Source organism: Sceloporus occidentalis, unplaced genomic scaffold (genome assembly GCF_023333645.1).
Source record: "Sceloporus occidentalis isolate IW3139 unplaced genomic scaffold, rSceOcc1.0.p SCAF_20, whole genome shotgun sequence".
Classification (NCBI taxonomy): Eukaryota; Metazoa; Chordata; class Lepidosauria; order Squamata; family Phrynosomatidae; genus Sceloporus; species Sceloporus occidentalis.
The window spans coordinates 15,374,341-15,387,774 of record NW_028317000.1 but is presented as its reverse complement, the minus strand read 5'-3'; the positions used below and the strand labels follow the sequence as shown (position 1 = coordinate 15,387,774).

Here is a 13,434-nt window from a genome sequence, read left to right as displayed (position 1 = left end):
ATGATGATGAAGATGCCATTGCACACCTGGATGGACACTTCTTGGCATCGGTGCCAGGCCAGTGTATCCAGCCAAGTTTTTATTCTCTGGGCAGCTGCGCAAAGCGACCGCAAAACCGGTTTCGTGCAAGAAGGTGTGCCAACCGGTCGTGCCAGTTGCGTTTCGCACTCGGTTCGGGAGGGGTTTAACATTAATTTGGGTTTAGGCCTGAGATTCCTGGCTGCGTCTGCAACCGGCTCTGCAAGTTCAACCGCTGACAGGCCTCTTTTGCACACTATGCAATCGGAGCCCTCTTATTTCCACTATGGAATCCTGGGATATGTAGTTTTCAGAGACAGTGGAACGTGTGACCATGGATTTGGCAGCCTTACGACCAGAGTTTGGGGTCCCTTTCACAATTCATGTGCATAAAATGACCAAAGAATGTGATTGCTTTCACCTTTACCTTTTGCATAAGCAATGTTCCTTTCTGCACAGCGAACACAATGCACCGAACAACAACAACAGCAGCAAGAACAACAACTCTCCTGTGTGGAAAATGCAACAAAACACAACAAAACCTGTTTATTTTTCAAGCACAGAAAATTTTCCTCCTTGTGCAAAGATTCCCTGTGAATAAAATAGCAAAAGAGTTTGGTTTCTTTTTCCTTTTCCCTTTCCCTTCTTTCTTTCGTTCCTTTCTGCTCAGTAAACACAATTTTTGGACAACAAACACGCAAATTTCCGCACAAACATGTGGGATTTCCCTGCAAAATAAGTCCCGAACTAGGAAGGTTTCCATTGCATTCAGGACTTTTCTCATCACATTTTCCTAAAGCCCTCTTTTTTGGTCTGAGATCATTGTTGCAAAGCGGACGTTGTCGGTTGTCATCGAATGCCGCAACTCTTCCGTTTACTTGACGGCAAAAGACCGAGGTCCAAACGGATCCAGAACAAGCATCTGTTGCATTTGGATGAAGCCTGGATTTGAGGAAGTGAAAGAAGAGATTAATCCCAGTTCTCTTTATACAGGTTAAATCTCACTAATCCAGATTAATCCAAAATATGGGTGGCTAAAATAGTGACGCCTTTGCTTTCCGATCGTTCAACGGACGCAGACTTGGCTTCATGCACATATAAAATTACTGTTAGTCTATGTGTATAAAGCGTATAGGAAGCATAAATGTCCTTTATGTTTAGACTTGGGTCCCCTCTCCAAAATATCTCCTTATGGAGATGCTAATATTTCGACATTCAAAATATAAATACAAACAGCTCTGGTCCCAAGCATTTCAGATATAAAATACATTGCAAAATGAAAAAGGAAGGATTTACGGGTTTCGGGCGTTGGCTCCTCAGCCGTCGTTCGTCCTCAGGATCCGGAGCAGCATCTCGTGGACTTCTTTGTCCATGAAGCCCTGAATGGGAGACAAACAGATCCCCCCGCCATAATTAGAGCCTCTCGCCAAATCCAGGGCAACGTTGCCGGACTCACTGGGAGCCTTGACTCTGCTCCTTGCACCAATCTGAATTTTAAACGGAGCGCCAAGGTGCTATCCCTTGTTGCTCTATGGAAAACCTGGCAACCCTATTGGGAATCCGTCCTGGGTTTTAGTCCAGATTTTAAGGGCAAGCTCCAAGTTGCTTAAGTCTCACACTTTGGATACGTCCCTATAAATGTCAGGATGAGACCTAGAGCGAATCCGCCAACCCTTCATCAACCTGGGAGCCGATTTTAGGATTCCCTGGATGTCCGTACCTGGGCTGCGTTGAGAAGGTGGGTTCTGTAGATGGCCACGATCTCCTGATGGTTCTTCTGGACCACCTGAAAGACAGCGGATCATGGGCTCAATCAAGTCTCTTTCAAGCTCTAAACAGGTATTGAAAGACTGCCCTCTCCTTCCCCAAGAAACCCAGCGTTGTGCAAAATACCGCGCAGGACTTGCCTCATTCTGCAGCCGGAGACGGGCGCGTTCGCTGCGCAGGTTCAGGATTTCGCTGGAAAGCTTCTCCGTCTCCTTTAACAGCTTCCTGATCTGAAACGAAAACAGGAGGTCTGTCGTTGTAAGATATGCCTCTTTGCTTTTTGCATGCAAGGATGACGTTCTTCTTAGCGCTGGGTGAGTTTGGCAGAGTCTGTATGCCCTGTTTCTGCATTTTCTGACATGTTTGCAGACAACTGGGGTGCATCCCTGCTATAGAAACAATGCAACTTGACACCAATTTTAACTGCCATGGCTCCATCCTACATAATCCTGGGATTTGTAGTTTGGTGAGACCCAAGAACTCATTGGCAGAAGAGGCTAAACTCCAAATTTGCAGAACTCCAAATACTAGGGTTCCATAGGATGGAGCTGCAACACTTAAAGTGATGCCAAACTGCACCATTCCTAGAGTATAGATGCGCACCCAAACCCTTGGTGACATCTTTGTGTGGAAATTGTGTGGCTTGCAAGAAGTGTGACAAAAGTGGCCCCATAGTTCAACCCCGACACCTGCTATACAGGAATACACAATTCAAGCGTTGCTAAAAAATGGCCATCTCGGTTTTGGACTTCAGCTCCCAGAATTCCTGACAGTTGGCCAACCAATGTTTTGGGAGCTAAAGCCCATCACTTTTGGAGGACCGATGTTTGGGATCCCTTGCTCTGGATGTTCTGCCTTTCCATGGGGAGCCACCCCGCCTCAGACCTACCTTTCCGTCTCTGTCTTGGCAAGCCTTGGACAGCTCCTCCACCTTCCGATCCATCTTCTCCATCACGGTCTCCATCATCTGAGACTTCCCTCTCAGTTCCTCCACCTCTTCCTCGCGCTCAACCACTTCTGCCAGGAGATCCTGGTTCTTCTGTCTCTGAGACACCAGGTCTTCCTTCTGGCGGACCGACTCCCCTCTCAGTCCCTCGTATTTCTCCCGAAGGGAGGCCAATTCTATCCCCAGAGCTTGAGCCCTGGCACAGAGCATGCCGCGCACCTTCTCATGCTTCCTCAGGGCTTCCTCTTCCTCACGGCGCAAGTCGGACATCTTGGCCTTCAGCTGGCCAACCAGCGCCTTCAGCTTGGCTACCTCTTTGCTCTCCTTGCCCAAAGAGGTTTCAATGGCTTCCAACACCTCCTTGAACCCTTGCAGGACCTTCTCCATCTCATCCATCTCTCGATGGACTTTCCGGTTGTCCCTGATGGCGTCCAACGCTTCGGAAGAGACGTCTGGCAGGGCTTTCTCAACCGGCGGGGACAGGTGGCCGTTGTGTCCGGCGTGGATCTTCCGGTCCGTCTCCAGGGTGTGGTTCTCCTCTTCGATCTCGGACACCAGTTGCAAGGCTTCGTTTTGCTTCTTCACCACGTTGTCCAGCTTCCAGTGCAGCTCCTTCAAGATGCAGCTGTCGAGGGTGTCGCTCCTTACCAGGGCAGTGGCTTCCTTGGCCATCTTCTCCAAGAAGCTGTCCCTCACCACCGCCATTTCCTTCGTCTGGGACTCCAGCTTCAGGCGCAGTTTCCTGGATTCCTCTTTCTCGGCCGAAAGCTGTTGGGACAAAGAATCCACCGCCTTCTTCAGCTCTTCCACTAAGCTTCCCATCACCTCTGGCTGAGGAGGCCTTTCTTTTGGACCACATAACCTCCGCAGTTCCGCCTGCAGCTTCTCCCTCTCCTTGCTCAGCTGTGCCAGTTCCTTCACCAGGCTGCCATTGTTCTCTTTGAGATCCCACACCTCTTTCTCCAGGTCGGAGCTTTTCCGGCATGGACGGGCTTTGTTTTCGGTCACTTCGGGCTTCGATCTCAGCTTGACCTGCCCGACAGAGCCATCATGGAGCTGACTCTTTCCTGACCCAACACTTTCCATCTCATTGGGGGTCTTCAAGTTCCTCATCAGGGGTTTGGCCTCATCCCTTGAGGCGCTGCTCTCCTCTGCGTGGCATCCATTGCCATTGACCATGACCCCGACTCCTGATTGAGGAGTCAAAATGGCTTCCCGAAGAGGCCTGACTTTCTCTAGGAGAGCGGCGTTGGTCTGTTCCATCTTGGCCAAGGCGTCCTCAAGGCCTGCGACAATCCTCTTCCAAGCAAACATGCTCTTCTTCACAACTTCGGATGGCACCGTTTGGAACAAGAGCCTGCTCCCAACGGCGTCCTCCGCTTCTCGCTTCAGGGCCTCCTTCGCAGCCTTCATGGCTCTGTTCTCCTTCTGTATTTCGGAGTACGCCTCCTCCATCTCTGTCAGGAACCGGGACACCTTGGCCAGCCCAGCCTCGGAGCCTCCATCCATCCGCTTCGCCAACATCCCACGCAGCTGCTGGTTCTCCCCTTCCAGCTCCGTCAGGCGGGCCTCCGTTTCCTTCAGGGTCCCGCTTTGGTGCTTCTTCTTGGCTTCGTAGACCCTGATGACGGCCCTCATGTTCTCCATGTGGCCCTCCATCTCCTGCACTCTTTTCAGGGCGCTCGCTTTCTCCTCGTAGGCGGCGGCCATTTCTGCCTGGAGGCGCTTCACTTCCATTTGGTGACATCTACGTTCCTCCTCCTCTTCCTCACCAGGCCATTGCACTCTTCCTTCCTTTTGAGGTGCTACGGTGGTCTCCACTTCTTTCGGGTGGCTCTTTTGAGGATGCTCCTTCTCCTCCTTTTCCTTCTCCTCCTTCTCTGCCTCCATCCGCTTCTTCCTCCTCTTGAGTTCTTGGATCTGTTCAGCCAGAAGGTTGAGGTAGTAGTCTTCCTCGGTCGCGTCGCGGCTGTAACGCCGGCTCAGCTCCTTCCAGTCCTGGCTCTGGTCCTCTCCTTCCGGAAGGATCTGGCTGATCTCCTGCACTTGGTCCCAGACCCGTTCCTTCATGGCTTTGCATCCTTCCAAGAGGGAGTCGCATTCCCTCGTCTTCTGGGCCAGCTGCAGCTCCAGCTGGATCACCTTCATCTTCTCTTCCCGGTATCGGCTGGTCCACTCCTTCAACTCGGGGTCCTCTTCCGTCTCTTGGTCGACGTCCTCCTCGTCGTTCGGGCCTCTTCCCTCGAGGGGCAGGTCCAGGATGCTCCGGTCCATCTCCTTCCCGCTTTCGGACGGAGCCTAAAACCACAAAACAAACTGAAACATCATGCTTGGGAATAGTACTGCCTTCTATTGCTATTGCTATATAGAGCCATGCAAAGATTCCCCAAGAGGCCATATAGTCCAATCCTTGCTCAGTGTAACATCTCCAGATAAGAGGAAACCAACAAGGAGCTGCCCACGTATGAAGAGAAGGAGACCCCACCATTATGATTATTGTGACTATTATTAATGTTCATTTATATAGTGCCATAAATCTACATGGCGCTTTGCAGACGTAAAATCAACACATAACCTGGCGTACAATTTAAAAAGTCATACGATATAAATAATATGCCATGATTAGACTAAATGTCCCATCAAAATGCAACTATAACCTTATGAAAACTATAAGAAGGTAGGTAATAATACATCAACAATCTAGAAGATCAAACAATATCAAACTACGGTTCATAATGCTTCCGAAAGTAAAACAAAATCATAACAGCAGTGGTTTCTTTTTACCTGAGAGCCAGCCTCTGATGAAAGATCAAGCCCTTGTTCTATGGAAAGAGAGAAACACAATTCAAATACACTGATACTTGCAGACTTCATGGACCTAAGAATGACTGAACCAACCTTGAAGACTGGCACTCTTTGGGATGGTTGCATTCCAGGATAATCGTAAAACGTAATTTCTCTCCATCAGTGGGAGAAATCGTTTCTCTTGGCCTATGAGGACCAAATAGTCAAGGGCTATGATGGAGAAGCCGATGGAGAGACCTAGTTCTCCGGGGCACGGATGGATGCCCTCCACAGACCCCTTCCCTGCTCTCCCCCATTCACCTCTCCGCTTCCGTTTCCGCAGAGCGTTGTGGACCAGGCGTCTCAGTGTCCGATTCTTGCCCTGTGTGGCGTAATGGAGGGCGCCGCGTCCTGCCCCGTCCTCTAGGGCCACATTGGCCCCGTTTTGCAGGAGCAGCTCCGCTGCCTCCATGTTGCCGCGTTCGCAAGCGAGGATGAGCGCCGTCCTGGTTGTCCAAAAGAAGAGGAAAAGACGATGGTTGAGAAGATGCATTCGCCTCAATTGTGGGTCCCTTTCTGGTGAGTGGTTCTGATGCCAATGGCACGCTGGGTCTGCTCCAGGCTTTACTCCAATGGCGCTCTCCAAGATGCTGAATCTATTTGGAGAGTATAGTTTTCGCTCCTTTAATGCAGTGATTCCCAAACTTTAATCCTCCATGTGTTTTGGACTTCCCTTCCCACAATTCCCAGTTTGACCAATTTGGTCAAAAGTCCAGAATTCTGGAAGCTGAGGTCCAAAACGTCTGGAGGACCAACATTTGGGAAGTACTGCTTTAAAGCCTGGACTTAACCCAGGAGCAGAACTGCCATTGCAACATAATCCGCATTGACGCCGCTTTGACTGCCATGGCCCCATGCGATGGGATGTTGGGATTTGGAGTTTGCTGTGGCCCCAGAGAACTCTGACAAAGAAGGCTAAAGATGTCACCAAACTACAAATCCCAGGATTCCATAGCACTGAGCCCTGGCAGTTAAAGCAGTGCCAAAGTGGGTGATTTCTGCAGTGCAGATGCAGCCAAAGCCAGAAAGCTGGGAACCATCTCTGGAGGCAAGACAGCAGAGTGGTTAGACTGCACCATCCTCCTTCCCATTCAAGGGTTTCCAGCTGTCATCCCCAGACACTGGCCATGCCAAGGGGGGAGATGCAGCATTGTGGGGTCCAACACTTTATAAAGTGTGTTTGTTCCAACCCCAGCTTTGTTGCAACATTAGCTTGGTGACTTGGGCCTTGCCCGCCTTGCAGGGCTGTTGTTGAGAGACTCACTTTCCGTCTTTGTCGACCAGGTCGGCCTTGGCTCCTCTCTGGAGCAACTGGGAGCAGATGGCAGCCTGGTTGCCCTGAGCCGCCATCATCAGCGGCGTCTGTCCGTTCTGGGGCCAGAAAGGAGAAGAAAACACGCCTTAAAACACATGAAACGTTGGGAACTAGTGGGCCCCAGATCAGTGGGGTCCGTTCCGCTCCAAGATTTAGTCCGAAGTTTAAAGGAAAAATTCTGTTGATTTTTAACTTTTAGTATTGTATTACTGTATTGTTTTATTGGGATTGTAAGCCGCCTCGATCCTATAGGAAGAGACGGGATATAAATAAAATATGTTATTATTATTTTTATTATTATTATTTATTAACTAATTGTATGTACAATTGTGTAAATTTACAGTGCTTTATAAATAAAGCTAATTAATAAAAATAAATATTTATATTTATATTAATGTTATAAATAAAAATAATAATAATAAAACATAAGGGAAAGGGGGATATTAAAACAGAATTAAACTATTGCAGTATATAGCTTAATAATAATAATAATAATAATTATTATTAATATTATAAATAAAAATAATAAAACAAGAGAAGCAGGATATTAAAATAGAATTAAACAATTATGGTATAAATCTTAATAATAATAATAAATATTATTAACATTTATATTAATATTATAAATTAAAATAATAATAAAACAAGAAAATAGAATTAAACTATTACGGTATAAAGCTTAATAATAATAATAAATATTAATATTTATATTAATATTATAAATAAAAATAAAAATAAAAAATAAGAGACGGGGACATTAAAACAGAATTAAATTATTATAGTATAAAGCTTAATAATAATAAATAGTATTAATATTAATATTATAAATAAGATAATAATAAAACATAAGAGAAGCAGGACATTAAAATAGAATTAAACAATTACAGTATATAGCTTAATAATAATAATAATAATAAAACATAAGGGGGACATTAAAATCAAATTAAGCTATTAAAATAATAATAATAATAATAATAATAATAACAACAACAACAACAACAATAACAACAAATTGCAATATGAAGCCCATTCCCATTTCGGACTCAGAAGCAAAACCTGTTTCATAAAACCTACATTATCCATGACATCCAGGAAGGCCTCTTGGTCGCATAAGAGCAACACACTGGATGCGCATCCGGACAAGGCTGTTCAAACATGCAAAGACCAGTGTTAAAACACCAGGGCTTCTCACAACGCACTTACGATAAATATATTGCACAGAATAGGTCCTCAGTCACAACATCATGCGTGCCGAAAACAGCACTGTACTGCATGGAAAATAATATTCATGCGCAGGAAAAGATGCTTGCATTGATGGAGCTCTAGTTCGGAACGGACTTTGGGACTTTGGATAGATCGCTTTTTTCTTTATAAAGTATTGTACTAGACATAAAAAGGCATAGAGAAACATATACGACATCATACATGAGTGCACATGGAAGCACTTTCATTTCAGGAGCATGGCTACTGCTGGACTGAATGTGGCACAGCTCCTGAGCCTATATAGACATCACCTTCATAGAAGGAGTTTTGCCCTAAGGAGGATCTTACATCCCTGGTGGGTTTCGCTCAGACGTTGGATTCGAATCCTGACCCCACCAAATGGTTCCGTAGCTTTGCAAACTCACCTGCCCAATGGAGAGGGGTCCGATTCTCTCCATCCACACAGTCTTCATTGGCTCCATGCTGCAAAGCAACCATTTAAGATGCATTGGTGTGACCGTAGTTGCACCATGTGCCTTTGGCTGCATCCACATTGCAGAGATAACCCACTTTGGCCCTGCTTTAACTGCCGTGGCTCAATGCTATGGGATCCTGGGATTTGGAGTTGGCTAAAGACGTCACCAAAGTATGAATCCCAGGATCCCATAGCATTGAGCCACGGCAGTTAAAGCAGGGCCAAAGTGGGTTATCTCTGCAATATGGCCTACAGCACTTGGTGGTCTCCCATCCAAGGACTAACCAGGGCTGAACCCTGCTTAGCCTCCAAGATAAGCTGGGATCCGGTGCCTTTAAGGTGTGCATTTCTATGTGTCTTCAAGTCGCCTGTTAATTTGTGGCAACCCCATGCAATTCATAGAGATTTCTTGGCGGTTTGGCCATTTCCTTCCTATGAAACGCCTACAGAGTTTTTGTGGTCTCCCATCCAAGAAGTAACCAGGCTGGCCCTGCTTAGCTCCCAAGATCATTTGGGAATCTGGTGCCTTTATGGGTATTTGGGCCCCAAATCCAAAAGCTGGCCCAATTCAAAGGTTCGATTCAAAGGAAAAGGGGCTCCTTTACCTGCAAGAGGACTTTGACGCACTGAGGCTGGCAAGCGATGGTGGCCAGGTGCAGGGCAGTACTCCCTAGTGAGACCGATAAAGGGGAACTGTCACCTTGAGATACTGTGAGTATATCATGAATATAATAATAATAATAATAATAATAATAATCCTATTTGTATCCCACCTCTCTAAGCAGATAAAAGTGGCTAACAATAATAAAACAGCTTTAAAATACGGTAAAACATCGTAACCCATAAACCCGCCCATATACACACAGACATGTACACATATACATACAGAAATACTCAGCTTTCCCGCAGCCAGGGCTGTGGGTTGCTGCAATAACAGGGGACTGGACTATATGGTCTGCAATGGCTCCTGCCCCCCAAATCCCCCCTTTATGGACCTACCATCGTCGTTCCTATCATTGACCTCAGCCCCGTGGTTCAGGAGGACGGTAAGGCATTCGGTCAGCCCTTTGGAAGCCGCCAAGTGGAACCTGAAGCGGAGGAAGGGAAAGAAGGAAAGGTGGGACGGAGAGAATACATCTCCATTTCCCTCCTCTTTCGCATCGGTGCCCCTAAAACCCTAAAGCAACCCCATGGCAGGCTTTTTTGGGGCTGAGAGAGTGTGACTTGCCCAGGAGCAGCTCCTATATTTGGTTTGGCTTTTAAAAACTCCTCTCTGGGTTAAACTCTGAACTTGAAGCGTATGTCATTTCAAAGGAGGTTCCACGTTAGGTCAAAGTTTATGCTACAACCCAGAGCGGATGCTTCATAGCTAATGCCCCGGCTCTGGGTGCGAGAGAGGCAAACATACGTACGCGGACTGTCCGATGGCATTGGGTTTGGTGGGCTTGGCCGTCTTCTTGGACATGAGGACGGAGACCTTGCCCACGTCTCCTTTCTCGACGGCATCCAAGAGCTTCTGGTCATGTTTGTTCCAACACTCGACCTGCAGAGAAGGAAAGGAGAGTCTTTAAACAGAGGCTGGATGGCTATCTATCAATGGGGATGCTTTGATGGAGAGTTCCTGCATGGCAGAATGGGGTTGGACTGGATGACCCTCCTGGGGGTCTCTTCTAACTCTCTGATTCTATGAGGAGGACACTGAGCCACAAAAACCCATTCATTGGTGGGAGTTGTGTTTAAACATTGCCCTCTTGGAGTAAGCAGGCCTGGAATTAAGCCATCTGCACGGCAGAGTTATACCGGTTTGATGCCACTCCAAACTCTTCTGGCTCCATCCTAGAAATCTGGCCTTTTGGGAAGGGACTTTTGGGATGGAGACTTTTGGAGAAGCGGCAACTAAGGCACCGTCTGCCGCCGTCTTTTGTTGTATAGATTGGCTTCATAAAAGTTGCATGGCACCATAACACCTAGAGACAAAGCCAGCCTTTGGGGCTTGCCGACAAGCGACAGACATCAATAGATCCGGGTTTTGCTTATTGCTAAAAGCTATTAGCCGCCACAATTCAATACAATTAAGGTAAAATGCAAACAAAGAAACTAGATGTACGCTGCACCCGCCAACTGTTCAGTTTTGGCACGGATAATCCCGATTAATCCCCTGGCGTCCCATCTTTCCCAATGCATTTATTTCAAGTGTCCCGGTTCCTCCCTCCTCCTCCCTTTGTCCTCAGCTTACTTCCGTTGCTGCAAAACTGAGTCCAAAGTGCAAAATCTTTCCATTAAAGCTCATTCAGAGAGAAGGCAGAGAGTGTTGCCCTCTCTCCCAAATACTGACTTTCCTCTCCTTTTGGAAGGTATCTGATGATCTTGCATCCAGAAAAGCAAAACCCATCCCGGCGCATCGGCGAAGGCATCATGCAGAGGCAACCGTGGAGGAAAATCCAGTTTGCAAAATCCTAGAGAAGCGACACGCCCTGAAAGGTGCCGGAGTCGGAGGTTTCACAAGGACCACATGGACACACAACGGTTGCCTAACATCTCTGGGAAAAGGCATTCCTTGCACAACGTAAGCCTAGGAAGCCCTTTCGATCTGGGTTCACTTTCCTCCCAAGACTGGGGTTCTCAGGGCATTGGGGAAGGAGTATCTGCTCCAGGTTTGGGTCCAACCACTTTGAATCACAATCTTGGGAAAAGGTAGGGTTTAAAAGGAGATGCTAATACATACATATATATATACATATATGCATACATACATATACAGTGGTGCCTCCACATTTGTTGGAGTTGGGGGCAAAGGACCCCCATGAATTTGGAATAAACCCAAATAATAAAACTCTGTTCTTTTTACCTAGGAATCTCTAGGTCCTCCATTGCAACTCTATGGTCAACATCTGCCAGAAGGTTGACCATAGAATCATGTTGGAGGACCTACAAATGCCTAGAGAGGTGCTTTCTCTAGCAAGCTCTTCTAGGTCCTCCAGTACAACTCTATGGTTAAATTCTGGCCAAGTTGCGCTGGAGGACTTTAGAGATCCCTAGAGAGAACATATTAGCCAAAACCGCAAAGGATCAAATCCACAAAAGTCAAAGATGCAAACCCAGTTATCCAAATATAATAAATAATCAATACTAGAATAACTACTTGGCCATTTCGAAAGGTCTTTGGGCAAATATAGCCTTGGCCATTGTAGGTTGGTGCTGAACTTTCTGGGTCCTACCTTGCAAGGTTGGAAGAAGCTATAGAGATGGCATCGGGGATAAGAGAAACCACCCAGAATGGGGCTGTTTGGCTGGTAAGGAAGCCGCTCCGTTGGGAACCAAAAGACATGCAAATAGGTCCAAGCAAGACTGAGCAACATCCAATGCGGAAAAAGGAATCATAAAAACCCCTTCCAGCAAACCACCGGCATGTGACGCCAGCGCAATGGTCCATAAGAGGGTTTCAAAGGTATATTATTATTATGAGAGATGGATGGTGCCACATTGAGAAAAAGACCAACCTTTGGAGGCTTCTTACATGGAGTCTGTGGTTGCAAACTCTCACCCGGTCGGCTTGGCGCCATTAAAAATTATACACAAGGAAGGGCTATAAAAGCCAGGCTGGGTTTTTAAACGGCCACTTTAACCGCCCTGAAAATATTGGGGTTGGTAGTTTGGTGAGGCGCCAACCCTCTTTGGCAAAGGAAAGCAAAAGACCTTGCAAAACTACAGATCCGAGATGGAGCAACAGCACTTAAAGTGGTGCCAAACTGCATTATCTTTACAGTCTAGATGCACCCAGTGTGTTTCCAAAATCCCTGCATCACGGAACAAATGGAAAAGTTAGTTTTTCCAAACTGGCATATAATAGAAGGGCAACCCTTGGTACTCACCGACACTTGGTTGCTGGAGCAAGAGAACATTTTCTTCATGGCTGCGGTGCCCTTTTCGTCCCGGCTGCATGCGACCCAAAAGACTGGGAATGAGGCTCACATCTCTGCAGAAGCGGTGCATTAAAAATGCTCCTTCTTGAGACAAAAGGCAGGTGTTTTGCTCCTCTCCGGCGCAAAAAGGGAGAGATGGCCATTCGGCGCATGCATCCCTGGCAACGGTCGGCTCCAGAGAAACGCTGGAGAAAGCATGCGCCGTCCGACCAACGTTCGGAGACGGTGTCTCCGCCCCGGAGCCTCCGATGCACACCTGTTTCTCGGTATTCAGCCCGGTCTGAACATGCCCAGGAGACGCGCAACGCTCCTCTTGGTGCCTCCAGCCTTTCGAAAGGAGGGGAGAGGTTTCTCTGCCTAGAAATTATAATGATTACTTCGTCTTTTCACACGTTACGTCACGCCAAAAAAAAGGGTAGAGCAAGCTCCAACGCAGCCTCTCGAACCCGACACCCGAGGGGCCCAAATGCTTGCGAAATGTCTTGACAAAGTGCAGGGAATCTGGGAAATGGGTTCGTCTCTGAATGGTTAGGTTCACTGTTTGCAGCACCTCTGAGCCAAACCTGCCAAGAAAACCCCATGATGGGTTTGCTTTAGGGTTGCCATAAAGTGGAGAAGACTTGAAGGCACACAATAAGAACACGAAGAAGGATGCCAATATTCCCAGACACAAAACCCAAAGCGCTTCTGCTTCCAACATTTTGGAGACAGGAGACTCAACCCGTTCAAAGGGAATAAATGCTCCTCCAGGGAGATGCGACGACAGACCAATTGTAAAATGCTTTGCAAAGAGAAAAATGGCCGGCAACAAAGACGTGGCCCCAAGCGAGAAGCAAAACTATCTGCCTCAACAATCTTGCCGAAACAGGTACTTTGAAAGAATATTTTGCTCCAGACGGCCCCTGAAGGGGCAATTCCTGTCTGAAAGGATGGCAAGGGCAGT

The 13,434-nt window shown here is 47.2% G+C and overlaps 1 protein-coding gene across 2 annotated transcripts; it reads right to left on the bottom strand.

Moving 5' to 3' along the window:
- Positions 1–193: 193 nt before the first annotated feature.
- Positions 194–13,167, bottom strand: ANKRD35 (ankyrin repeat domain 35). 2 transcript variants are annotated; one of them, XM_089483648.1, is made up of 14 exons: positions 12,441–13,167; positions 9,981–10,111; positions 9,568–9,656; positions 9,174–9,238; positions 8,519–8,576; positions 7,965–8,035; positions 6,840–6,946; positions 5,837–6,021; positions 5,516–5,553; positions 2,675–5,029; positions 1,926–2,015; positions 1,739–1,804; positions 1,315–1,397; positions 194–960 (listed from the first exon to the last, which is right to left on the bottom strand). In XM_089483648.1, exons 1-13 carry the CDS (start codon positions 12,477–12,479, stop codon positions 1,335–1,337), a joined length of 3,357 nt encoding a protein of 1,118 aa, XP_089339774.1. In that variant the 5' UTR covers positions 12,480–13,167; the 3' UTR covers positions 194–960; positions 1,315–1,334. The 2 variants fall into 2 exon arrangements, with proteins under 2 accessions (XP_089339774.1, XP_089339773.1); XM_089483647.1 differs by lacking the exon at positions 12,441–13,167 and adding an exon at positions 10,904–10,972 and having other exon boundaries at positions 196–960.
- Positions 13,168–13,434: the final 267 nt, after the last annotated feature.